General features: G+C 38.5%; 1 protein-coding gene across 1 annotated transcript; it reads left to right on the forward strand.

The window, feature by feature from the left end:
* Positions 1–26: 26 nt before the first annotated feature.
* On the forward strand, positions 27–27,135 carry WDR44 (WD repeat domain 44). The gene is made up of 20 exons (XM_087748966.1): positions 27–237; positions 6,981–7,014; positions 10,359–10,433; positions 10,925–11,555; positions 12,169–12,299; positions 12,394–12,486; positions 13,430–13,566; positions 14,594–14,677; positions 14,976–15,082; positions 16,075–16,226; positions 17,732–17,870; positions 17,966–18,030; positions 19,261–19,374; positions 20,201–20,323; positions 21,239–21,430; positions 21,582–21,683; positions 23,177–23,292; positions 24,802–24,929; positions 25,582–25,713; positions 26,047–27,135. Exons 1-20 carry the CDS (start codon positions 161–163, stop codon positions 26,139–26,141), a joined length of 2,727 nt encoding a protein of 908 aa, XP_087605092.1. The 5' UTR covers positions 27–160; the 3' UTR covers positions 26,142–27,135.
* The last annotated feature ends 843 nt before the right edge of the window (positions 27,136–27,978 follow it).

Raw genomic sequence — 27,978 nt, forward strand, 5'->3', positions numbered from 1 at the left:
CCGCCCGGCAGGGGGCGGGGCCGGCGCCGGTCTCGCGAGAGCCGCGCGGCCCCCGCCCGCCCGTCCTGCCCTGAGGTGGCGGCGGCCGCCCCTACGCTGCGCTGCGCTGCCGGCGGCTGGGCCCGGCCCGGCGCGGTGCGGCTCCCGGCCCGGCGCCGCCATGGCCTCCGACAGCGACACCGAGGAGTTCTACGATGCGCCCGAGGACGTGCACCTGGCGGGCGCCTCCCCCGCGCCGTGAGTCCGGCGCGGCCGCCGCCCTGCCCTGCCCTCTCCTCCCCTCCCCTCCCCTCCCTCAGCGCGGCCCTGAGGGGAGGCGGCCGCCCCCGGCCGTTGGGGAGCTCCCGGGGGAGGGAACGGGGGGCTGCCCCGAGCCCTGCTGCCCCCGCCTGAGGGCCCCCCGGGGAGCGGGGCTCGGCCGTCCCGGCGGCGGGCAGGCGGGGCCGCGCTCGGCGCTGGGCCGGTCGAGCGGGCGGCAAGCCCGAAAGCGAGGGGCTGGGAAGGAGTCGGGCAGTTCTCGGTGCACTTTCTGAGGCTTGTGGGGATGGCAGTAGCCATGGTCTTGGTGAGATCATATCTGCCTTCCTTGGGCTGGCAACATGTAGTTTTTAGAAAAGCCGCGTGGAGATGAAATCAGGACCGACAGAACTGATCCCTGAAATATGATAAAAGTAACAGATTTTCTGAGGGGGGGGGGAAAGAGAGTGAGCTTCTTCAGCAACAGGCTGACAGTTGCTGCATGTGAAACAACTTCTAGTGTGCTTGCCATTTGTTTTTAATGGTGTTGCTTCGATGCTTCTTGTATTTAGCCGGTGTATTCTGTGCACTGAAGTTTTAACGGCATTTTATAATGTAGATTCCTTGTGCTGTTACCTCAAAACTGTGTCACCATATTGTTGATGTTAGCCAAATACGCTCCCTCTTTTTAAATTGTAAATATCTCTTCCCGGTTGTGCTAAACAGGTTATGGCTTGTATCAGTTCTGTTTTTCATGTAGTCTGGACCAAACATCTCCATTATTTGACCTTGCAGGATGAGGTTTCATGTAGCTTGTTCAAAGAGCAATAAGATATGGATTGTGGGATCCATCCATTTGAAGCTTTAATAATTGACTAAGGGCTTGTTTCATCTGTGTGCCAGCGGTCACTAGATGCCTAGAACAAAGGAAAGACTAGATCTGTTCTCCTCACCCACACATCCTGTATCAAAGCTTTTCTGAACTTAGCTTTTTACGTAGCCTGGTGAAAAGCACGTCTTGGCATATAGTTCCGCCAGATGTGGTAAGCCAAATTAACAGTGCTTGTGCTGAAATGAGGTTTTGCTCCAGCTGCTTACCTTGCTCTGGCACTAGTGATCATCAGACTCTTCTATGAGTTGCTGTAACTCAAAGTAATTGAAAACAGCTGAAAAATTGAACAGTTTTTGCTGTTTCTAGAAGTTAAAACAGCTGGAACGTGGCCGAGTGGGGACAGAAGAGGGTGAAGGTGTGAGATCAGTGTGGCTAGAAGCCACAGGCAGGAAGGGGGAACCAGACCTTTTGGTAGAAGTGAGCCATTAAATCTCGCCCATCTGCACACCCTACCTTTTATGTGATACAGGTAGTGCCGTATGTCCTGTCTTTGCAGGTGTCTCCCACCTGTATCTAAGCAGAACTTGATAATGTGAAGTCACCCACTAGAAATCAAGATGAAATATGCTTTTAATTTTTCCATTGCTCTTCCATAACCTGTAAGGATGCATCATTGACTGAAGTCAGTAGAATTCTGCCAGTTTGAGTCAAGTAAGGAGGTGATCTCAGAGGGCTTAGTTTGCAGTACAGATACTGAATCTGTAATTCAGCCTGCTGTTGAATCTGTGCTAACAATGTGGAGAGTATTTTCTCTAAATAAGCTTTGAGATTTCTTAAGAGCCAATTTCATGTTTACATTGGACACTTCTTGGAAGCAGTCTTGTAGATTGTAGTTTTCAGACTGTGCATGTGTAATGGCATTGAGTTGGGACCCACAAAAAAAAAAAAAACACCTTCTCGTGGGAGGAGGGGCAACTGAAAACAAGTGCATATTGCCCTCTGCAGTTCGAGGCATTTCCTTGTGCATTCAGTGTTCTGACGATCAGCAAAACCACTTGGGAACCCTTTTTGGCAGCATGTGCTATAGCCAGTTTTTAGCAAAGTGGTGTAGATATATTTGGCCTCATTAAAAATATGAGTTTTGTAGGTTCCTCCCCCCTACCCTGAGTTCTGTGTGGGGAAGTTTCATAACTGCTGATATAGAAATTCTGAAAGTGGTGACAACTGTTTATGTAAACTTGCTGGCTTCTTTGCTATTTATTTGTTTTATTAATTGTCTCGTGTGATGTGGAAGAGTGGAATTTTCAAGTTGGGTGTAAGCTCCCAATTCCTTCTGTAAGTCAATAGGTACTGATGCTTAAGCCTCTCTCTCAAGGAAAGCACCGTATCTGCATCCTCAAGTACATATATAACTGGTGCTCTTTAAGAATTAATTAGCAAAAATTACAGAACTTGTTACAAAATGTTTCTTTCAGATGATAATGGACTGAGATAGCTCTCCTCGATTGATGACTTCCATAAGGTGAAGTGTGTTTAAACCAGCTGTTGGGAGACTATTGTATCCCCTCTGGCCAGGCCTGTATGCTTCACTTCTGCTGTAGATCTTGCCTTTGACATGTAATTCTACTTTTGACAGGTTGTGAGGAGTGTCCATCTGTTGGATAACCAGGTCCTAAACAATGTGTGTTTCTATATGCGTTTCTAGACCCTGGAAAAAAGATCTAGGTGCCTTTGTGGACTGCTCAGTGAAGGCATCTATTTGTCGCGTAGCCAGAGGAGCGGAGAGGTGGTGTGACAGAAGATGCCCTTATTTAACCTCTGTCACTCTGCTTTCAAAAGACTATAACCATGGAAGAGATTTTAAAAAAGGCCTGAAATTTAGAGGCATGAACTGTCCCATGAAGGAGAATGTCAGTTTTGAGAGAAGGAAAATACAAAGTAAGGCGCACTTGTTTGGATGCAGGCACGTGACAGGCCGTCTTGTATTTTATTTATAAGAAAAGTGATCCACCCACTCTGAAATCAAGAACTGCCAAACCTAATAGTTTGAATGTCATATGCCTAACAGTAAGGGGCAGGTTTGTTCCTAGTGTACTCGTATCCTAAAAATTGTTAGGAGAAACCAAACAAAAGGCACTGGATTCAAGAGATGGTGTAAATAATGAGAAATATCCTCTGGTACCTTAATTTAAATTCTTGAATTCTAACTTCAGTCGTGCTGTCTTTTTGAAGGTGCTTCAGTGCTTTTCCTGAAGAATCTAGTTTTCTTCTGTGTAGGAAGCTAGATAATGTTAAGTTGTGCCCTGTTGACACATGGGACACGCTTAGTACAACTTTTTTATTGGTGTGTATTTTAGCAAACATGCAAAACTGATCTTGGCAGCAAACAGATGGAGTGTGAAGTGTTAGTTATGTTGATGTAGTGACTTGCAGCACTGCAGACAAGTTTCTGTGTTCTGAGCTAGCTGAAGTTCCTGAATGCTTTCCAAGAGCAGCCCAAACAGTGCATTGCAGTAATGAATCCTTGTGGTTTTGAAGGTGTGGACTGCCACAGAGAGCTGCATCAGGAATAATTGTAGCTTCCAGGCCAGCCATTGGTTAGAGGGAGGAAAACACCGTGTGCCTCTGCAAGCTGAAGGACAGCAGTAAATACAGTTAGTGGGCTGGTTGCTGAACCTGTATGTTCTGTGCAGCATACTGCTACTATGCACGCACTTTAAACCTCTTTTCATCTGCCTGTTAGCACACCTGCTTTGTAACAATGTACATCCTCCCAGGAAAGCAGGCAGCCTGGTTCTGGGATTTGACCAAGACCAGCCATTCCCATCGTTGTTGTTGGTTTTTTTTTTTTTTTTGATGGGCTAAATGTTTTGTTTTCTGTCACGAAACTTCGCAACAATGTGTTGAAAACATGAAGCTTATTTGGGATAGGTACTAGGCTGGAGCTACCTGATAGTGGCAATGGCAGCTTCCTATAGTCTGGTCAGTATTAGGATGAATTTGACAGCTGAATAAATAATAATAATAATAAAAAAAAAGTTCTTCAGGAGTTTATTTGACTTTCAGATTAACCAGTCATCTGGTTATGTCTGCGCAGGTGAAATGGGATTTTTCTTTGAATTTTGTTTAATCGTTGTAGATAACCTTGAACCCCTCCTTTGTTAAACTGGTGTTACAGTGGTATGATGTAAGAAAACGTGTTAGAGGTGTTTTATGTGAAATGCAGTCTACAAGATCTACTGTTATCAATTTTTAAATCACACTATTTACTAAACAATCATACTAGACAACAAAATTAAGTTTTTACCTTATGTTTTCTGTGGCAATCTCAGTCTTGATGTTCTGCCTGATAACCCTGTAAAGCTACAGACCTTTCAAAGCAAAATCAATATTTGAGCATTGGATTTATCTTCATATAAATCTTTTCAGACACTTTTGCCACTATATATACTTCTTAAAAAATGCAAACATTTCAGATACTGCATCCATAAAACTAGTGGCTTTAAAGTAAAACTAAGGAGCGGGGAAGGCTGGTAACCTCGGCCGGTTGGGAAGGTGAGACCATTCCAGAGTAATGTTGAACTACAAGAGACTTGAGTTACCAAACTTACTCTGTGACTGACTTTGTCTTTATAAATGTAATAGCACATAAGCAGCAACTAATCATGACTAAGGCAGCGATGGTGCTTATAAACACATAGCTCAAATAATCTCGGGCAAGGCACTAAACTTATTTGGCTATATTATAAACTGATCTGAAAGTGGTACTATTGCCAAACAGTTATGGAAACTTTGCAATGTTTTAAAAGCATGTAATTTCAAGGACAAAGCTTCACCTTAATATAAGACATATATGTGTGCTATATCAAGCTATCAGCACTATGTTATATTATATACTTGCTGTCTCTGTAACCTTTATCACTTGAGCAGCTTTTTCCCAAAGTAAAGCGTGAGAGTGGGAAATAACATCTGTTTTAGTTTGAGTGCAGATTTGCCACAAAACTAATTAGCTAAAGAAGTCTGAAAGGGTAGCAATGTCTTTTGAACTTCATATTTTATGTTGCCAGTGGAGGAATGATTTGCCTGTACCAGAAGTGACATGCTAATTGGTGGTAAATGTCACAATAGAAAGCTAAAGTATCTATTTGCAGTTGAGGGATTTGCATTTTATTTAGGTTGTAACATCTTAGCAGTGCCTTGTACGATAGGACCCTACACTTTGCTGAAGCCTAGGCATTAATATTGTAATTATAAACGTATTTCATTGTTAAAGTCATCTTGTGGATTTAATGAACTGACACACATTTCTGCCACTATTTCTAAGGAAATCCAAGAGTTGATAGTGGAACTGAAAATGTTTCAGTAACTAGAAATTCAACGCAGGCTATGGCCTTTCCCGACAATATATTTTGGAAGACAAAAGATCCGTTTGTTTTTTCAGGTCAAAATACTGCTTTTGCTCTTTTTTGCACAGTGGGGTTAGCACCTTCTCAGAGGATTATGCCTCAAAACGGTGTTACAGATTGTGCGTCTTAAGTGTCAATATCTGGACAGAAGCATCTAGGTTTAAGGTGTTAAATTAGTTACAAATGATACAGTCTTTATATACCAATCCATTGTACTTTCCTGTTCACTTAACTCTGCTATATAAATGTGATCTTTTCTTTTTGTGACGAAATGCTTTCAGTAGTAAAGAGAAGAACTGAAATTCTTAAAAATGAAATGGAAATAGTTTTCTTTTTCAGGAGGTGTTGTCCCTGGAAACCATCATTTTGGAGGCAGGAGGGGCAAATTAGACTGAGATCTCTATATTTGCCTGTATTGCTTGGTACAAGACGATACTGAAAGTTGCCGAGTGTCACTGACCTTGGTAGCCAGCTGGGATGCGTGTACAATCCAGGTTGTAGTGCATTTGGTAGTGAGCTTTTAAGGAAGGAATCTGTAACTTGGTCTCTGCTTGTGACTGACAAACTAATAGAATTGTGGAACAGCCCAGCTTGGAAGGGGCCTCAAAAGATTATATGGGCCAGTCTTTCAACATCTTTATATACGAGTAAGGTCCTGTGGTCAGAGTAAGCAGTGTGACTCAATATTTAAATATCTTCTAGAATTCTGAAAATCTTGTGGAAAATGTGAGTTCAGGCTACAGTAAGAGTTGACCGTTCACTGATTGGATTGAGTGGTGACCTGAAGAGAAGTAATTATTTGATACCATTCCCCTAAGATACCTTGTTCTTTCATGTAATTAGTGAAATGAGAGGTTATATGTGAGTGGATGCTAATGCAAATTCACCGTTTCAGAGTATGCATTTTGGAAAGTAGTGCAAAACTAGTTCCTTCCTGTTATGATGCAAATACTCATATTTATAGCGAGTGTCACGATTAGAAACAAGACCTTATGTTTGCTGGAGAGGCTGAAGGCCAGAATGGCTATGATAAAGTTGACTTTACCAATTACAGTTCAGGCGCTTGATTTGCAAGCTACTAGAGCATTTGTACTTCTGCTTTCTGAGAGTTTTGGTTTCTTTTGATGTCCGCCCTGTGCTCTCTGTACATGCTAATTTTAAATTCTCTGTAACGCGAAATGTTTTTAAACCTGTAGCTGGAATAGCATGAATTTATTAGAAAAGGGTGATAGAAATATGATTTCTACAAGATTCTCCTGAGAAACTTAGGGATTGTAGAAGCTGTGGATCTGTGTGTTGTAGAGAGTTGAGCACTTAACTCCATTTGGAGCCTTTTGTGTAAAGGAGTGGTATGAGCAGCACTCACTTTGTTGCTGGTCCAAAGTATCAAGTATACGTTCACTGTAAAGGAAGACTGTATTATAGACTGCTTAATAGGAAACTTACTGTCAAGAGATTTTTTTTTTCTTGGAGCTTGACCTAAGTCTGTCTTCTCTTTCTAACAGGTCACCAACAAAAGTTGGATCCCATGTATTAAAGGTGAGTTTCGTATTAAAATCAATCAAATGCTTGTTGAGGAACATAACATTGAGTATTTCTACCTAAAGTAGATGTGCTACAGTGGCCTAACATCTACAGAGACAGGAAATTACAGGCTTTCCTTGTTGTAGGTAGCAACTGTCGTGCTTATGTCTCTGGAAGTTCCGACTTTACTTTTATTTGCGGTATGTTAACATGTCTTGAAGCTAAGTTTATTCTGAAGTGTATATATGCAATTTAATTGAGCTCTACTTAATTACTAGACTACCCTCTTTCAAGTGATTTGTGCGTAATAAGCAAGTCTCTGCAGCACTTGGTTTTTGGTCTCGATTTATATGAAATAGTTGACTTTGCTCTCTTCTGTCTTGAAAATAAGAAAAATCTTAGTGTTTGTGCTTCAAAAGCCTTCCCTCTAGGTTATGTGAAGATAAAACACTATATTTAGCTTAATGAGACAGCGTTGCCACTTCCCACGCAGGTAATTGGTATGCTGCATCTGTGCATAGTGACAGTGCAGCTGAATCTGGCACACATTAAAAAAGTGAGGAGTTGGAACCTTGTACAAATAACACTCATTTGCTGGTCTCGGAAGGGCCAAAGGTGATGCTATGCAGCGCTGTTACATAGAGTAAAGGCGGCTTGACATTTTGTCTGCAAAGTGTTGGGAAATCGTAGTGAAAATAGCGTTTCTGATTTGTCAGCAGCATTCTGCTCTGAATCAATAATCTTTTTACAGTGATAGCATACCTTAAGGTATCTTTTATGGAGCAGAGACTTATCTCCTATTTTGTGTTCTGTTTAATGTCCCTTTAATGATTAAGTATTACATGTGTAAGCCTTTCAAGAAATGTCGCTCTATCATTCTGACTAAACTCAGTGCAATCAATGAACTTCAAAACTAACTTTAATGTCTTGTTGACTGAATTATCAGCTATGAAGTTCTGTATGTTGCTTGTAGGTTTTTTTATTTTTTTTAAGTATCTTCCTAAGTCACTTGTTCGAAGCTAAGTTTTTGAAGGTGGAAAAAGTACTTGCTTCTCTGCTTGGTACCATATCATATGAGTGAATGTGTGACTAATGGTATCGTTTGTCTTGGAATGGGTAAGAAATACTTCCTAAGTCCAAAGTTTAACAGGTGTGTGAGTTTAATGTCAATAAAATTAGAAATTAATATAATGGGCTTCTGTAGACACTGATTACACTGCAGTATTTGAGTCGTCATACCTTTGAAGATAGATTTGAGTGATAAAGCAAAGTAGAACTTGCATTTAGATTAGAAAAGCTTTGTGGAAGGAGGGGGAGGGAGTGGAGAAGGAGGAAGAATTTTTCTATAATTGCAGCTGTCTCTGCATGATACGGCATTTCTTGAGGTCAGAACTCTCAAAGATGGATGCCTACAAGAGTTGTCTGTTTCTTTTCAAACATAGTATGTTAGTATGCTATAAAGATTCTGTTTGACTAGCTTAGTGTCTAAAAAAAGCATAAGGAGAAATTTCTTAGTTATCTGTACTAGACAGTCACTCTAAATCTTGTCAAGGTCCAAAAAAAATGGGGAGGTCTTTTCAAGTGCCTGTTTAATATGGAGATTAGGTATCTTGTGCCTATCCAAAACTGTATAAGCGGAATTAAATTAATAGCCTAACAAAAATAGTTTATAATGGTAACAGCTAGCTTCTGGGGGCTTTAGCATTGTGGGGAGACAGTTGAGGACTGCTGACCTCAACAGAAGAGAGTTTTGTATCTGTAGACAGGAAGGACGAGTAGAACAGCAGTTCTGTATCTCCACTCCGGGAATCAGTGGAAATGTGTTTGTTTTTTCTTAACGTTTTAAGCTCAGTAACTTAATTTTTTGAGCCAGTTGTGAGGAGATTTTCTCTTTTGTGAGACAAATACAGGCTTTTATCTGGAGCTTTGGTCACCAAATAGCCTGTGCAGGATGGTCAAACAGTGGAACAAGTTGCACAGAGATGATGTGCAGTCTCCATCCTTGGATGTAGTCAAAACCTGACTGGACGCATCTCTGAGCAACTTGTTCTAGTTGGCTCTGCTTTGAGAACTACAGGAGCTCCATAGGTCCCTTCCATCGTCAAGGATTCTATCAGATTCCCCTTTAGATATTGCTAATATATATATGCTTATAGGCAATGTGATCAATAATTCCTATAGAACAAAAGGCATATGATGAAGTTCCTACTAGACCGTATTAACTGAGATTAAAGCAGGCTTCTGGTTAAAGTAGCATCCTTCTATGGTATGAACTACTTGCTTTTCTGAACCTAAGATTTTTCAGGAATTGATGAATATGTTCACTCACAACTAGAATATTTGCAGTTCTGTTTTAAGACTGTATAGAATATCAATACTTAACAATGCCCAAAGTGTAATCTAATTCTAATATTCCCAGGGCTACCTATTTTAAGTATGATTTATTTAATTATTTTTTTTTAAAATTAAATAAGACTTAAACTATTACAAATATTTACTACGTTATTTTGGCACATGAGGCCACCTTTAGTGAATTGCTTTTATTAATTCTTTGTTTGGTAGGATATGCCGAAGTGTTGATGCTGTTTGCACATTTTGAAACTATACTTCTTAATCTACAAGCTTACTTCACATCAGTAGTATAATATCCTCGTAGTGTTGATTATACATATATACAGTATAAATAGTATACTCGGTTTTGAATATTCATGCAGTCTTTCATCCAAATGTTCTGAAAATGTTCTTGTTTTTTCCTTAAATCTGGTCATTTGTTCTGCTGCAGCTTATTTAGATTTTGGAAGGATCTGCATGAAGATGACTGATGGCGAAAATAGACAATGTGCACTAGGAATAAATTGTAGAACATAAGATTCCGTTTCAGAACCTCAAAGGCATATTTGTGACCACTTGATAGATCCGCCTGACTTAATATGGAAATTTCTAAAGAAGTTTCTATTCTATGTAGTGATAATACAGTTCTTGCATCCTTTCCCACAAGCTGATAAAGAAAAAAAATATTTTAATATAGATTTTCCTTGCTGCAGATTATTAAGCGTGTATATTTCTCTAAACTTCATGTTACCTTCAATTTTATTTTAGTTGAGGTTGAAACCTCTTAAAGATAACTGCCTTTTTTGTTTAATAGTGTGCAGGCTTTCTGTGTACGGTGGTGTGAAATACTCTTCCTGGGTACTGTGCATTACTGTTTAAACATCTATCTGACAGCAGTAATGTGTGAAAATGTAGCAAAATTCTTGTCCTTTATGCTATTTAATTTGTTGTAGCTGTATTTTTGTTAGATCATCTTACTGAAGGGCTTACTACCATCATCTTGTGGTATCTACCGTCTTTTTCCGTAGGATATGGACAGCAAGCTACACAAAGCTGGAAATGAAACCTTTGTACAAGAAATTAAACAAGATGATTCAAAAGAGGTTAGTTAAATATTGCTTTGCACTTCCAGCATCACACTAGAAATATTAAATAATTTAATACTCAGTCTTCATCCTGAAATTAACATAGGTTAGAATTTGTTGTTATTGTTGGTAAGCATGTCCATCTAAAGGGTAAATATGAAACTAAGTGTTCTAGAAACATATTTAGGATTCACCAGTGTTGAATTATATGCGTAATTTACAGGATCATATTTAGCAGTGCATGAGAACTCTGAAGAGTGAACAGCTCTTGTTTCTTAACTTTCACTCAAAGTATATAAAAGAGGAATGGAAATTAGTCACTTTGTTTTATTTTTCAGTTATGCCTATTTCTGACCTAGATCTCCAGAATTTTTAAACAAAATACATTTTGTATACAAAGCAACTCTTCCATTGAAGAGTTCTTGTGAGTGTTGTACAGACTGACTGGTAAGCGTACCCTAGAAATGCCTGCTCTTTAACAGTAGAATGTTTTGGGGTTTGTTTTTTAGATTATTGACAGTATTATAGAAGAAAGCCAGAAGGCACAACAACTGGATGATGATTCTTTAGCTTCTAGAGGAAAAGAACTGACTGTTCCAACTTCAGATGCAAATGCTTGGATTTCTGGAGCAGGTATCATTAGTAGTATCCCAGAAGTGTTAGCTTCTAAAATATCGTTACAAGAAGACCCTAGAGAACCAGTGTATCAGAGTGAGTGTAAGGACACTGAATTGGAGTCAGGGAAGCTTTTGTTTACTTCTGAGCAACAGGAAACTCATAAACTAACAAAAGTAACAAATGCAACTGACCATAAAATGGATGAAACTGAAGCACAAGAAGAAACATCAAAAAATGAGGACATAACAGACAAGAAAGAGGCAAATAATTTAGAACAAATGGCTTCAGATTTATCTACCAAAGACCTTTCTACAGCGGAAGAAATGCCTCCAGCAAAACCACCAAGGCAGGTTACCCTAGAACCCGATATAGTCGCTAGCACAAAGAAGCCTGTCCCAGCACGGCCACCACCTCCAACAAATGTTCCTCCTCCACGACCGCCACCACCTGCACGGCCAGCTCCACCACCCCGGAAGAAGAAGAGTGAACTGGATTTTGAAGTGCAAAAACCTGTTCTAGAAGGCAAGTGTTCTATTTTAGATGGCTTTAGTTATCTACATGGTTACTATTTTTGTGTTTTGAGTGAAGAATCATGTCATCCTGTGATTTTTAGTTTAGTTGACATCTAAATGAGGAAAAAAAATTCTTCAACAACTTTAGCTTCTTGAAGTGGAGAAATACCCTTTTGCATTACAAGTGTTCCTAATTCCTCAACTTGCTTGTAAACTAACGCTTCCTACCAAAATAGCTACTTCTGTAGCAAGGAGAAGTTGCCTCATCAATACAGAAGCTAAAAAAAGTTACACACTTCAAATAAGCTGTGCAATGTGTGTCTGCATAGAAATAGAAGTCAAGAGGTAGACGGAGGTCTCATGAAAATCAGTAGTCCTGGGTTACTAGGGAAATGACTAAAAAAAAATTATTAATAAAACTAAAGAGGACTAGGTGTGAAGTCGTGCCTATGCCTCCAACTATATACAAAATACATAATTGATAAGGCAAATTTGGTGGCAGTTGATGTTTTAAAAAAAAAACCAACAAACTTGTCAGGGTGTTCGGGAGTATGATGTTAGACAGTCTACAGATCGTTAGAATCCTATGGCAAGCGTTCTTTCTAATATGAATCTCTTTTCAGTTTCTCGAGACAACTTCACAGCTGGTGGTCTTTTAACTCCAAGTACAGTGACAGAAGGCATGCCCAAAGATTCTCAGCCTTCTTTGGATTTGGCAAGTGCAACTAGCGGAGATAAAATAGTCACTGCACAGGTATCAGGGAACGATTTTAAGTTCAATAACTGTAACATTTTCAATCACTTTAGTGTAATGCTAGAAATAATGTGTTCTGTCTGGAAAATTTCAGGAAAATGGGAAAGCAGCCGATGGCCAAACAACAAATGAAGTACTTGGACCACAAAGACCCAGGTCTAATTCTGGAAGAGAGCTCACGGATGAGGTATTAATGAATGTGATCTGTACATAGTACGTTCTTCTGCTTGCTTTTCCAGTCTGTCAAATGAATTGGAGTAGTCACATGTCACTCTTTGCACTCCGTACCACTATATGCTGTGACCAGGGACACAAACAGGAGCGATGGCATGCTGGCTTTGTCCACCCAAGCACTTTGTGGTCCCTGAGTCATATGTAGTATTAGTGTTTGAAAGTGTGAGCTGTAATAGATCTGAAATGCTACGAGTTTGTGTTGTAGCTATGCAAACATGTTAGAAGATTTCAGTGTGAGGGAACACCAGCAAACTTGGTGTTTTGTCACGTATCTAAAAGGGGAAGGAGTCAGCAATAGGAGAATTATTTTCCTAATATTAAGAAATAGTTTCTTCAGTTAATAACTTCCATTAATCCTACTGATGTTATTGAACTGCAGCCAGTTTTTATTTGTGTATAGCTTTTTTTTGCTGCTGCCAAACAGATGTGTGATCATGAACAGATCATACCAAAACACTTTTCCTTTATGTAGTGCTAGTTAGGTCTAAATGCTTTTTCTTTGTAGGTGAAGGTTGTCTTTGACTAAACTGAAGCTACAGCTGTTACAGTATCCAAAAGGGGAAGATTTTGAAGTCTTTTAATTACATAATATGTTTGATATTAGCATGGAAGGTGTCAGGCAGTGGCTGATGTTTGTACAGCTGCATTTCTGATTTATGAAGTTGAGGTTTGTGATGACATGTAATTGTTTATCTGTATATAGTGGTTGATAATGTTTGCGCTAACATGCTAAAGGCAATTTTAACTTAAACTTGGTCTTTGTAAAATAAATACATAATGAGCTACAGAATTTCCCATTAAGATAAATAATCTGTAAGATAGTATGATTTATATTTTGCCCTACATTTTGGAGTCTAATCAAGTCATCTTGATTTCACATCTTATTTTTTCCATAGGAAATTCTAGCAAGTGTAATGATAAAAAACCTTGATACAGGTGAAGAAATACCCCTGAGTTTGGCAGAAGAAAAGTTGCCAACAGGCATTAATCCCCTAACTTTGCATATCATGAGGAGAACTAAAGAATATGTCAGGTATGAATGATGATAGCTTTCAGCTTTTTCTGACACCGTTACTCTTGTAGTTTTTGCATATGTGGAGGCAGCTCTTATGCAAGTACAGAGAGACCCAATTCATCTGTCTCCGACTAATTTGAGTGCAAATTCCCAGGTCTCTATGAACTAGGCTGTTTATTGAATTCTTTTAAGTTAACTAAAAGTTGATGATATTGCTGGAACTTGACAGGCAGGTATCTGAAAATCCAGCTGAACTGCAGTTAGCACTTGATGTGTTAAGTGTTGTCATTTCTATACTGAATTAAACAGAGTTTATGTTCAGGTATATACGTTGTTCATGCTACCGCCTCCTGTAGCTTTTTCAGTGTTTAATTTATTAGACTTTGGTGCTCTGAAGATCTGTGGTCATCGGTATAGCTGACTACTTTGAGGTTTTCCTGTCCTCAGCAGGGCTTTAGGCCCTCTTAATGTTTAAAACTGAGTCTGTTTGTAAACTTTGATAGAAAAATAGGGTTTCTTAATGATCAGGAAATTGTGTCAGTCTAGATGGTTTTTTCAAAGATTTGTGTGAATTATACATCAGACAGTTTTAGGTTTTTTGCATTGCTGTATTGTCACTGAAAACTCACTTCTATAGAACTGTACTCCTGTGTACAAACTTCTGTTTCAGAATTAACCAGTATTAATTTGATCTATGGAAAGCAAGGTATGAGAACAAGGTGGCATGTTACCACTTCCTAGTAATGTAATGTATTTTGTCTGCTCTTAGCTTTCAAAGCATCACAATAAGCTTAAAGCGTTGAATTTGTGGAAGGGAGTAATGTATCTTTGGCATCTGGGGTGTGTATACAGTTTTAGTATCAAGATACCTAAGAATTGAAAGATCTGTTTTATTACTTGATTAACATCATGTCCATGTATTTCCAGTATGTTTACATGAAGGAATAAAGATGGATCCTAAAATGTAGATCCTACTTTACTAATGTTTCATTCAATTTAGATTCATTATGATTTCGTATTAAACAATCACTTCTCTATTTCCTAGTAATGATGCAGCACAGTCTGATGATGAAGACAAAATGCAGACACAGCAAACTGATTCTGATGGAGGGAGGTTAAAACAAAAAACGTAAGATGCTGTTTCATGTCCCTACAAAGAAAAGGCAGGTTTTGTTATTTCTAAGCTGAAGCTCTCCTGATTTCTGAACAAGTTACCTTTTAAGTACAAGCGATACCCGAATTTACGTAAGCCCGTTGCTCTGCAGTTAAACTGAAGATTATATGACTGCTGGCAAATTAAATGCTTATTTTAAGAAGCAGTAATGGAAAGAGATAATTGCATTTCAGATGAAAACTGTTGATTCATAATAGCAAAAACTGAGAATTTGCCAGTGTCAAGTGTTGAAAAAGTGCCCTTGCTTTTTAAGGACCCAGCTGAAAAAGTTCCTTGGCAAGTCTGTAAAGCGAGCAAAGCACCTTGCTGAAGAATACGGCGAACGTGCTGTAAATAAAGTTAAGAGTGTTCGAGATGAAGGTCAGTGACACTGACTTTTTGGTTTTTTAATAGGATAGTCTATTTATCCTTGGGCTTCTAGGAATCAAACGTGTCTGAGGGACATACGCTGCTGTATACTACCACGGTGCAGTTGATGTGGCTTTTTAGTGCTAAGGCTTGTAGCTTAGTAGGCATTCCGAGATTAGCAGGTTACAAGGATGAATTCTTGTAAAGTAGCAGTTGAGAGACATTTTCAGCTAAACCAGTTGAATACTACAATTTTTGTTGTGCTGTTAGAAAGCTGTCTGGGTATCAAAATGTAAACCTTTTTGGGAAGTTACTCCAGCAAAGGTAGAAGTGGGGGTTGTCTTCATTACTTTAATAAAATCAGATTGTTTTCTGATAGGCAGTGCCACCATTAGAGTTCTCATATAGCTTGAGCTCCTGTTAGAAGATTTCCCAACTACAACTGTGTTCTCCCCTACTTTTTTCATCAGTTTCTTTGACAGACTTCTAGTACTGCACTAAGCCAATCCAACCACAGCCTGAGATAATTGCTGTAGAACTGTTGCACTTTAGGATCATATGTTGCCACTGGCTGTTTGCCCCAGCTCTTTTGCAATTCTTACGCTTTATGGGCAAATCACCAGGCCATTTCAGCATACTCAGTCAGAAGAAACCAATACAACGAAATGGATAATTTTCAGCACGCATTAAACTGACAGAAATTGCTTAGTGCAGGATCTGCTGAATGCGAGACCCAGTGCAAAGAAAGGGGCAGAATAAAAATGGATAGCAGTTCTTATTCTGACTGTTAAGTGTTTGGATTCACTGAAACCTAAAACTAGTGTAGATGTATTTGTAGTCCTTGATGCAACCGTATTCTTGTTTTGCTTTAAGATCTTAATATTGCCTATAAAAAATTTGCTAATTCAAGAATAATCTGCAAATACAAAAAAGTATTGGCAAATGCTTACTGATAGATTAAATGTGTGCTGCAATATGTACTGCTGAATTTGTGTTCCTTTTAGTCTTCCATACAGATCAAGATGATCCCTCTTCCAGTGATGATGAAGGGATGCCATACACAAGACCAGTTAAGTTCAAAGCGGCACATGGCTTCAAGGGACCTTACGATTTTGAACAAATTAAAGTTGTTCAGGATCTCAGTGGAGAGCATATGGTAGGTGTCTCAAATTTCATCTGTGGTTTTGCTGAATCTGTTCAGCCTGAGTTTCAACTTTTAGTTTTCATCTACTTGGTGACCTCCAGAAATTACTGTCAGGTTTATTCTTCTTGAAGAGCAGTTTCGTTCTGGAAAATAACATTCTGGCAAGAAATGAAAATTTGGCTGGTTTGATCAGATCTTCAGGGGGAAAAAAAAGTCTGTAGATACTCAGGCTTCAGGGATTCTCAAGAGCTTTTCCTTGAAAGAGTTTTGGTATCGAGTGGTACTTGATTTCTTGGTTCCTGCAATTACAAATTTAGGCTGAAATAGGCTATGTTGCAGTACTAGAACTAAGCACAGAGCAGCAGGGTTGACCTGCTCAGCAAATAAACTAGTCTGCCTATTAGAGATATGAACACAGGTATTGAACAGAAATACTAGATAGGTTCTGGAGGCAAAAGTGGGGGGAGATTAATGGGGTATGTGGATCAGAACGATAAGGAGGGGAGAGACCGGGATATGTTTTTGACAGAGATGCCTGTGGAGAATGAGGCAGAAAAACTACCTATTCATCACTGTTGGAAGTGAGCACGTTCCCCTGCAGAGTCTGAAATGCATTCTAATATCCCTGACTTCCCAGACTCTTCTGCTGGCAGCAACTGACAATAACTAAAACAGTCCCCCATCTTTAAGTGTTAGGCTAAGGACAATGACTTCATAATGACAGCAATCAGTCTGGTGACTGGAGAGTTCAAACTTGTCATCTACAACTAAAGTTTCCAGTCCTACTGGTAATCCGTCTGTGTTAGTTTCCGTCATGCCAGTATTTGACCTCTTAAAACCTAGGAAATTCCCCAGAAGCATCCTAAAAGGATGCTAGGTTGGTGGAGTCAAATACCTAACAGCTGTTCCTTAAATAACAGGAGGAAATGGCATATTGCTTGTGTGGTACTGTGTTTTATTGACTACTGACTCTTCGGACTTTGCAATGGAAAAAGAATTGTTACCTTCACAGGCTTTGCAAAATCCTCATGCCTATTCTAAGTTTAACAAATATATGTAGTACTCATTTTGGTTGCAAGAGTTGATGTTACCAAGCACAATTTCTATTGGGGGAAAAAAAAAAGTGCTAGCACAGCTTATGCTAACTTCAAATGCAGCTACAAATACTTGCCAGTTTTACAAATCAAATAGCAGGTTATAAGTCACTCAGAACCCTGGCTTGCTGACTGTTACTAACTGTACCAGTTTTATGTAGAATGCTTTGGTAGCGCTGAGCTCCCTTAACTCCTCTCTTACAGTAATCTACCTTGTGGGCTGTTTCTTTCAAACTGTTTTTGCAAGTCTGTTGCAATCCACCAGTCTTAACAATTACTTCTTGGTGTTTTGATTTGAAGTTTATTTTACTTGTGGTATCTTGTATATGTCCTAAATTTTATCAGTTTACATTATAGAAAGACTTTTTGGTACGGAAAAAGGCACTTTATGTAACTTAAACAACTGTCTTTTTATTTTGACAGGGCGCTGTTTGGACAATGAAATTCTCTCACTGCGGTCGATTACTTGCATCTGCAGGACAGGACAACGTAGTAAGAATATGGGTTTTAAAGAACGCTTTTGACTATTTCAATAACATGCGAATGAAATACAACACAGAAGGTACCTCTTTATGCATCACTAGAGGTCTAAAACACTAGAAATTCTAGTTATTTGGGAACTTAGAGTTGACCATGGTGTTTCTGCCTGTGTTCTAGGCCGTGTCTCTCCCTCCCCATCTCAAGAGAGTCTGAATTCTTCCAAGTCTGATACTGATGCAGGGGTATGTACGCTAGGTATTGGGAGGGGAAGAGATGGGGGGTTGCAGTGTCCTGTAGTGCCAGCTCCTCATTGTTGCTTTATCCAAACACACATTAAAGAGTTCTTGGCCTGCGTCTTTGAGGCATAGACAAACTGTCTTATCAGTAGGCACCTTCAGTCAAATACTGTTATTCCATGTGTATGGGGTGCAAGCAAGAAAGTACTTTACTAAACTTAATGCATTACAAAATCTGCGTAGCTTCGCTGTGGCCTTCTGCCAGAGTAGACTTCTGAGTGAAATGCTAAAGGGGAAGAAATCTACATTGTTGAATTTTCTGTCTTAGTGTTTTGCCTCAGAGTATTATTTATGGTTAACATCTGACTTGAAGATGTCTTTTCTGAGGAAGGCCAAACTCAACAATGGGATACTCAGAAGCGTAATAAAATCTGATGGTTTTAAATTTTTCACATCTGTGTAGATTAAAATGGAACATGACTGACCAAAAGTATTAAGACACCCTTACTTGTAGAGTATTCAGCTACTTCGCTAAACTTGCCATTAAAATGAATGTATTTACATTGGGTTTGGTTTTGTTTTTCCTATTTTTGGTTTCCAGTAGTGTAAGAAACATGACAAAATGAGGATTTAAGTAAAGATTTTAGCTGTAGCATTATTTAATGTGCACTGTTTGGGCAGGGGAGGGCCAGGAATCTTTCCTTGCCCTTAGGTAAGTGGATAGGCTTGCTTAGCCACACACACCAGGGATGTTGTTTTACGTGGTTTTTTTCCTGGAGAGCTTTCATATAGGAACTTCTAGGGGTTTTTATTTTCTTCTGAAAGGGGCTTTTATTAGGAAGCTATCATTCTTGATATGCACCAGAAACATGGAAACTTTTAACTCACAGTTTATATTCTAAATTGGAATGCAGTTTTCAAGATTGATATACTTTGTTCCAAAAGCTTATCTGCAGATGTTTGCTGAAATTGCTGTCAGGCTTATGCCATTGAATAAAAGCTGTATGGATGGAAAATGTAGAGCTTCTTAGTTTTGGAATTTCAAGATGATGTTTCACAGCCCATTGTACTTGAAATTTACTTTGGTTGTTTATTACTGCAGTGTTTTTTATTTTAAAGTCATAGGAGTTGTTCTTCAAATTGTTATTGGCCCTGTATTTTTTGTAAGCAGTAATTGCTTTATTGTTAATTTTTCCAGCTAACATTTTGTGATGTTTCTATACACTTCTCTGATAGATTTGCAGTGGAGTTGATGAAGACCCAGATGATAAAAATGCCCCATTCCGTCAACGACCATTTTGCAAATACAAAGGGCATACAGCAGATCTTCTTGATCTTTCCTGGTCTAAAGTAAGGCACCTTAATACAGACTACACAGTTCTCTCTGTTTTCCTTGTTTTCTTTTGTCAATTGCCATTGGAGTCATAGATCTAAACAATATGAAACAATCATTGAAGTGAAAAGACAACACTTATTCCAGCCTAAATAGTTGGGATAAAATGAACAAACTTCTTGGGCTTCTCTAATTAAAAGTTGTCTTAAAAAAATTAATAAAAACCAAGCTAGTAACAATTATAATTGTGTATTCAGTAGTGAAGTTAAATTGTTTAGAGTGGGAGGAATTTCCATTGAACTGTGTGATTTCTGATTTATGGTGTTACCGCTTTTCTTGTCTTCAGTATGCTTCACTGGTTTTATGCAGTGTACAGATTCTAAAGTTGCTGAATATATACATATATCTTAAAATTAGAGAATTGCCTTGTGCTTAACTTTGAAAATGTCTCACATAAAGCTTATTCAGTTAATTTTCCACATTGGAATACAGTTGTAATTTTAAGAACAGAGCCTGGCTGAAGGATCTTGGGCAGGAGAGACTCTCACCCCTTCTCTGAAGCCTCTTGTTCTGTCTCTTCTCTGAATACTTTAAGTACTTCCCAAGTATTCATTTCCATTGAGAGTCCTCCAGAAAACTTTTTGTGACTGAGCGTCAGTGTACTGGGCTTAAGGAAAGCACCAATGAGTAATGATAATTCGGATAAAACATTTTATGTGAAAGGATAAAATGTTGAATTTCATGGCAACAGAGAAATTGGTAAGACTTTACCAATGAGATTGCTTCTGTATTTTCTGTTACTTTTGTGTCTATTAATGACCACGGAATTCTCTTATTTCACAGAATTACTTCTTGCTTTCTTCTTCTATGGACAAGACTGTCAGATTATGGCACATATCAAGAAGAGAATGTCTTTGCTGTTTCCAGCATATAGACTTTGTCACTGCTATAGCGTTCCATCCAAGGGTAAGTGTAACTGCCCTCTTTCTTCTAGAGAAGCAGAATTTGAATTACAACAGTCCTCCCCCTTTATTTTCAATTAAAAAAAAAAAAGAATAATAGTGTTTGTGCACTTTAAAAATATCCTTATTGAATAATATTCCAGAACTTTAAGTGTTCATCTTCCTTAAACTTCACCAGGAGTGTCCATGTCGTTTAACCATTTGTAAGCATGATGTGGAAAGTGTATAGGTTTGAGTAACTCTGTGAAAAGTCAGAATTTCCAGTGAGGGATGTTGTGATTAAATATTAGTGGAAAAAATCATAATGAAATAGAACAGATTGTCCAGAGACCACAGAGTCCTTGGGGATGTTTAAAACTTTGACAGGATATAACCCTCTACGGCCTGATCAACTTTTGAGGCTGTCCTTGCTATGACCAGGGGAGGTGGACCAGAGACCTCCAGAGATCCCTTCCAACCTATCTCATCAGATGATTTTTAAAAAATACTGTAATAGAGCTTCCTAATATTAATAAAACTCAAGTAGAGGAAAAGCATTTTTCAGTGTTCCCTGAACGTACATAACTGGTAGATATATTGGGAACTGAAAGGAGCTTTCAGTTCCTGACAAGATTAGTATTTTTCTAACTTGTGTTGAGAGGGTAAAAAGTAACTGGTAACAGTGAACAATTTTTCTAACTTGAGGTATACACAGTGCATGTGTGTAATCTTGTCAAATATCCATGAGAAAGTGAACTCCATTTACCAATAATTTTCACATTGTCTTTTCAGCCTTCTGAAACATTATAATCAACTCATCTGAGAGCTCTTATTTGGGAGGTTCTGGAGAGAAGCTGTTTGGAAATGGGGTGGGAGCCTTTTAAGGAAATCGGGGCATACTCTTAGCGCAAGCGGAGATTAATGTAGTTTGTCCTCTCAGGATGACAGGTACTTCTTAAGTGGTTCATTGGATGGCAAACTCAGACTCTGGAACATTCCTGACAAAAAAGTGGCATTATGGAATGAAGTAGATGGGCAGACAAAATTGATTACAGCTGCCAACTTCTGTCAGAATGGCAAATACGCAGTCATAGGCACATACGATGGAAGATGCATCTTCTATGACACAGAGGTAAAAAGTTTTTGAGACGATGTATTTTCTTCATGTTAAAAGTCATGCTTATTTAAATATCAAGAAACAAACCTATTAGAACTTGAAGCAAAATAGTTTAAAGTTTTTGCACAATTACTTGAAATCAGGATACATTTTAATATCTTTTCAGCACTTGAAGTACCATACGCAAATACATGTGCGTTCTACCAGAGGCCGAAATAGAGTTGGAAGAAAAATTACTGGCATTGAACCCTTGCCTGGAGAAAATAAGGTACTGTCTTTCAGTGCAACATTGGCTCACTACTGGAGTCTGATATTTATATCTAATGCTAAGTAAGTTTGTGCTAAGTCTTGTTTGTAGTCACTGACTTAAATCAGGCAGCTTTTAACACTGCTAAAATGAACACTAGTCTTTGCTGATTTAGACTAATACAATACTAAATAGTGGTAAAATAGACTTCTTTTTTAAATGATATTATGCTCTGATTAATGTAAAGTGAGAAAATGCTTACAGATGGCTTTCAGTGAGAAATTCTTTGGCATAACTAACCTCAGTGAGAAATTCTTTGGCATAACTAACCTCTCTTGAATTTAATATTCATTTGGAAACGTGCTTCATACAGAAGCTGAAAAAAACGCTGAAAGCTCAGACGCTGTTATCCAAACAAGTGTACTCTGTTCTTCAGAATCAGTCCTTTTGTTTAGCTTCAGTCTAAGCTGAAGTTTTATGTTGAAAGGGTCAAATTCTGATCAAGCAAAGAACATGCTGTTGAATATTAAAGTCATAATCTAAAGTTGGAGAGTTTCTCACTTGTATATAAAGTTTCAGGGGTGATGTTGGGTCAACAGCTGGCTCTGTTAGAGTAGGCGATCAGCAGCTGTTATCACCTACATTGTATTCTTATCAATGACACAGAAATTATTTAATTCTAAAGACATGCAGAAGATTCAGAAATTTGTGTCAAATGCTGTGCATTGGCGTGTTAGGTGATGCAATAAAACACAGCTTAGCATGAACTCTTTTGAAAACAAATAGGAAGTTCTGTAATCTGATGGTAATGGTGTTCCAAGAGTTGTCACAACTTTGTTGCATCAATGATTAGATAAGTAGGGGTCAGTATTTGACTGCTACTCTGCTATACCCTTTTCCTAGCGTCATCTCGAGACTTATTGCTAACCTGTAGTCTGCTCTACTTCTAAGGCACCATAAAAAGGCTAACCAGCTGAATGCCCTTATTATGACAACCCTTTCATAGACTTCTCTGTTCCTTTATAGGTACATGTAAGCTTCTGATCTGGAAATTGTGAAAAGGAAGCAAACTCACATTGACCAAGAAAAGCTCAGTTTGCTGATATAGCAGATAATGGCCTCTGATCTGTGCTTCATGTTTGATAGGCCATGACTCTCCAGAAATTTACCTCACTAGAATAGCTGTTCTGCTATTGTGGAATGTGTTCCAAAATATCCTTTGCAAATTAATGACTGTTCTTTGGGCCCACATTTTACTTCAGTAAAGAGCAGCTGTTCTGGTTCAGACCAGTCAGGGTGATCTTGACAGTGAAGTTGTCTTGTATCCATTGACAGAAGAAGAGAGAGAGAAATGGCGTTGTCCTAAATCTTCTGCTTCTTTGGACCTATTCTTTGTCTATGTCACTTTATTTATCAAAAGAACTGGGAATTCTGACTGTTTGAATGAGCTCTGTTGATTGTTTTTAGGCATGCTAATGGTTTCCAGTTCTAAATGTTATTTATTTCTTTTCTAGATACTAGTGACATCAAATGATTCCAGAATCAGATTGTATGACCTAAGAGATCTGTCTTTATCTATGAAATACAAAGGTTATGTCAACAGCAGCAGCCAAATCAAAGCCAGCTTTAGGTAAGACAGTATTATAGCAATGGAGTTGTTGGATTTGGGAAATGCTGTGGCTGAAGTACAAAGGCTTTCATTTAAATAATCTGTTTACCTTGGTATGCAGCTGAGCCTCTGAAATGTCACTTGACTCGGAACAGAAATGTAACAAAAGGCTCTGGTCAAGAGTGACAAAGCTGCCTATGAGCAGGGAGCTTCTGTGGACGGGTGAATCCTTTCATATTGACAGTATGATGCATGTCTGTTGCTATTGCTGTAAATACAGAAACTGTGCCAGAACTGGTGGGGCTGGGACACCGCATCTTTTCTCTCCTCCATGATAAATAGGTTTTATTTCCTGAATTTTGTCAGGTATTGTTGCAGATGTGTTGATCACCCAAGCATTGCCCAAGGCTGTTGATCACTGCCTGTGTATCATTGCTGTCAGGAAACAGCCTGAAAATCCGAGTTGGAATTTTTTTTTTTTCTTCTTTCTCTGTGCTCGCCTAAGATGCTTTTCTGAGTCTATTACTGTGACTGTCACGGGAATACTGGTTTTTAAAGTAGTGAAAGAGAGGGAGTAGAAGGAGAAGAATATTTTATTATATTCTGTTATATATATATTGTTATATATATAATATATTATATGCTGTTATATATTCTGAGATACATATATATATATGAATATTCTGTTCTGTCTTTGAGAAACTAAAGGGGAAAAAGGCTTGGGTATCCTTTTAACCTGGATGTTTGAGCAGAGGAGGGCAGCAGTACTTAAGGAATAATGCCAAGTTTAATCTTGATTGTCAGCTGTTGGCCTTTGAAAGCACCTTTAAGGCCGACCCAGTGTTTCACTGGGCTGAGGCTGGAAGGGACCTCTGGATATCATCTTGTCCAGCCCCCTGCTGAAGATAATTTCTCAAATTAAGCCAGCTCTACTTACAAGGCTGTAGCATAGTTAATGTTAGAGTTTAGAGATGTAGCATATTCATGCAGTAGGTAAATTAAAAGTAAATACTTGGGCTGGATTTGCAGGTACTGTTTTGTCTCTGTCAGTGTGCATTATACAGTCATCTGGTTACAGTCTTATTGAATGTCTTTCATCTTCCATCTGTGTGGAATTTTTTTGCCTATGATTGTATTGTAAATGATTCGTGTTACACAGTCTCAGATGTTTACGCAGGTTCCAGACTCAAACAGATGCAAATTGCACTTAAAGATTATGCCATTTTCTTGTTGCTGAGTATAGCTGTTAGACTAACCCTCTTCTGTGTTGGAAGCTGCAGGAGAACAGCTGCTGTGGGCTATTCATGAGAACTACTTTTTCTTCCAGAGGGAGAGCATCAGGAAGCTTGCATGCACATTCATTTAAGGACTGTATTTTTTTTTGAGCTGCAGTCACTAAAATAAAGGATCGGTTTGAATTGTGAACTTAGCCTCATTGCACTTGTAAAGCTGCAAGTCCTCTGGAAAGCTATTGTAACAGTTGCTTGAACGGCTAAGAAAAGTAATGTGTTTCCTTCTTTGAATCTTTAGCCATGACTTTACCTACATCGTAAGTGGTTCAGAAGATAAATACGTTTATATTTGGAGTACATACCATGACTTGAGCAAGTTTACATCTGTAAGAAGAGACCGTAATGATTTCTGGGAAGGCATTAAAGGTAAAAATCAACTTTTGTTCTTTGTTGTATTGAAGCTCATATGATTTCAAAAATTAAATATTTTATCTTCTAATTTTATTTGCTCAGCAGTGCTATTCATTTAGTTTGAACAAATTATTAGCAAGATGCATTGTAATTGGTGCATTTTCAATAAGTGGACTCTGTCAGAAAACGTTGTCCACAGGAGACTCTTTACAGGTGCATGATGGGGATGGCAAGAGACAGATTAGCTAAGACTTTGTCCCGTGTCAGTAAGAGATTCTGAATGAAAGTAATGTTTCATTGGCAGAACTTGGTTGTATAAGTGTAGTAATCAAAATAATTATCAATCCTTAGATCCTTTATGGAAAAGTGGCTTTGAAAACAAATGCAAACATTTTTTTCTTTCATGGCAGGAATTACACACACATAGTGCGACCACGTTTACATCAAATGTATTTTGGAGCTCTTGTCAGTTAGTTTTGGACACTTACAGGAACTTATGAGATCCCTAAGCTTATAAAACACTGACAGTTGCTCCTTGAATGATAAGCTTACCTGGTGCCACTAGCACTGGTATTCTTGGATATTTCCTAAAATTTATGCCTGCTATTCTTGTAAAATTAACAATTCCTTGAAACACGGTAACCAAAATTGGATTGTCTTTTTGAAGCGCACAATGCAGTGGTCACATCTGCGATTTTTGCTCCCAATCCTGGTTTGATGGTGTCACTGGAAACTTCTGAAAAGCAAGAAGCTGAAAGTAAGGGAGAAGATTCTGAAACATCAGATACCATACCCTCCGGTAGGTGTTTACGATGAGCTCTGCTTGATACAGTGGTATGAGGAGGAAAAGATTATGAAGAATACTTTCAGTTTGGGAAGGGGGTTTCCTGAGGGCTGTTGTCTTGCGTACTTTAGGATTGTTGTTTTTACACTTGAGCTGTTAGGAGGTGGAGCTGTTCCAATATATAACAGATGTTCTTGAAGTATTGGCTAGAGTGTGATAGAGGAGTGGGACAGGAGTGTGATAGAGGAAGAAGGGTGTCACAGTGATAGCTTATCTTTTAAAGAGAGCTTGGGGTTTTTTTAAGATTTTTTTAAATGAACTAACAGTTTATTCTCTTTCCTTATTAAGGAGCTTTGAAGACAGATCACACAGAAGTGCTTTTATCAGCTGACTTTACTGGAGCAATCAAAGTCTTCATTAACAAAAAGAAATATGTATCTTAGTTACTATTTTGCAACTGACAGCATAAAGCTATGGTACTGTGGGATTAAAATTCCATAAATAATGCGGGCAAAAGCAAAGTATCTAATATAATAATGTTACAGGCTGATTTATTTTTAAATCTTTATTTTAAGGCTACTCAAATATTGGATCCTTGGAAAGCAGTGTCTACCTATTAACACCTGGGCTTGTAGAATAGAAAGGAACGTGTAAGAATAATCCTGCCAAACGTTAGACTCTAAACTTTCTATGAACAGTTGTTTTGCAACGTAATTGTGAACCTGCACAGGTTTCTGCACGAAAACGTATTCACACATGTGTGTGCCTTTTGGTTACGTGCACTAATTTGAACATCTATCACAAGGATTTTAGTGGTGCTTGTGGCCACTAGAGGTCAGGAATGGGGATGGGAGGGGAAGGTTGGAGGTATGGCTGGAAAAATGCTGAATGATCAGTCTGATCTTTGCACAAAATTCCATTGGAGAAAGATCTTGAATTTGTAGTAGCTATTGTTCAGAATTTTAAGTTATGCAAGTTTTTGATGGGTCAGCAACCATGTGTAAATGTTTTTATAAATTTCTCAACTTAAGGACGTGAAAATTTTTTTGTTGTCTTTTAATTGTTGTGGACTTAAGATTCCTTTCTTATATATGATTTTTGCACACTGGAGCACAATACTTCTGTAAAGAATTCTCTCATTCCTTGTTCACGGGCACCAGGATATATTCACCTTCCAGATAAAATTAAGCTGCATTAGAAAGTTCTTATATTTTACAACTATGTAAAATAAACTGTTTACATTTTTTAAGCATTGTAGCTTAAAGTTTTAAGTTCTTCTCATTTGTTTAGTGCCACTGAATTTTGAAAGTCTTTGTAAATATTCATATAAAACACCTATGAAGTAACATTCAGGGCATCATAACCCATGAAATGTTATTGATGGTCAAATGTTTCAGAGAACAGATGTATCATTAAACTTGGTCACACACTTGGAAATTGTTGCTTCTTTTCCATTTTGATTCATAAATTTGCCTTTTGTCTAAGTAGTTTTGACCTGTTTCTTGGATCATTGATCTTGCATGCACTTGTTAACTTCCGAGTTCTGCTTTTCCTGATCTTGTCACTTTTTTGATGACAGCTTTCTTTCTGAAGTGATGGGGAATGGAGTACTGGAACTGGATATTAAGCAGAATTAAGAGTAGTTATATGATAGTTTAGTGTGAGGAGGAGACTTCAAAAGTGTGTAAAGAGTCCCCTCCTTCCATTAGTGGAAGAGTGAAGGCATGGAAAGGCTGGAAATGAGTCTCACTCTTCTTTTAATTCTTTTTTACTCAGGTGAATTTGACCATGACTTTGTGTAAAATTGTCTTGAACAAGAAGGCACTTGCAAGGGGTGTATCATCAGACAAAAGAAATACAAAAATGGTACACACTATATAAAATTATTTTCAGTTGGCACACTTGAAGTAAGTTTGACTCTCAGATTTGAAGATTTAAACATCACAGCTTTGGAGACTTAAGTTGAACTGTAGTCTTTCCTTGTAGCTGCCAGAAGCTCTATTAACAACAGGTCCAACACAACACCTTAAGTACTTGGGTGATCATAAAAAAGGGTGGTTGTTTTTTTGTTTTTTTTTTTTCATTTTCCAGGATCTTGTGCAGGCAGTAAACAAAGCAGATCTTGAGGAAGATGTTTGACTGCCATTTATCTCAATATTTAGCTTCCAGCACTCACAGTTCTGGTGCTCCTCTGCAGTGATCTAGTGTTCTCTATGCTTTTTCCCCAGTTGAACTGTGCTGCACATTTTAATGGTTCAGAAATCAGTGCCTCTTTCCCTC

This window comes from Nipponia nippon, unplaced genomic scaffold, assembly GCF_047370975.1.
Source record: "Nipponia nippon isolate SJK-2023a ecotype South Korea unplaced genomic scaffold, ASM4737097v1 scaffold_12, whole genome shotgun sequence".
Lineage (NCBI taxonomy): Eukaryota > Metazoa > Chordata > Aves > Pelecaniformes > Threskiornithidae > Nipponia > Nipponia nippon.

Bases quoted from the DNA above. Each gene is read 5' to 3' on its own strand.
- WDR44 (XM_087748966.1), top strand. From the start codon at position 161: ATGGCCTCCGACAGCGACACCGAGGAGTTCTACGATGCGCCCGAGGAC. The intron at 10,434-10,924 runs GTTAGTTAAATA...TTTGTTTTTTAG, and splicing joins AACAAGATGATTCAAAAGAG to ATTATTGACAGTATTATAGA. The intron at 11,556-12,168 runs GCAAGTGTTCTA...ATCTCTTTTCAG, and splicing joins GCAAAAACCTGTTCTAGAAG to TTTCTCGAGACAACTTCACA.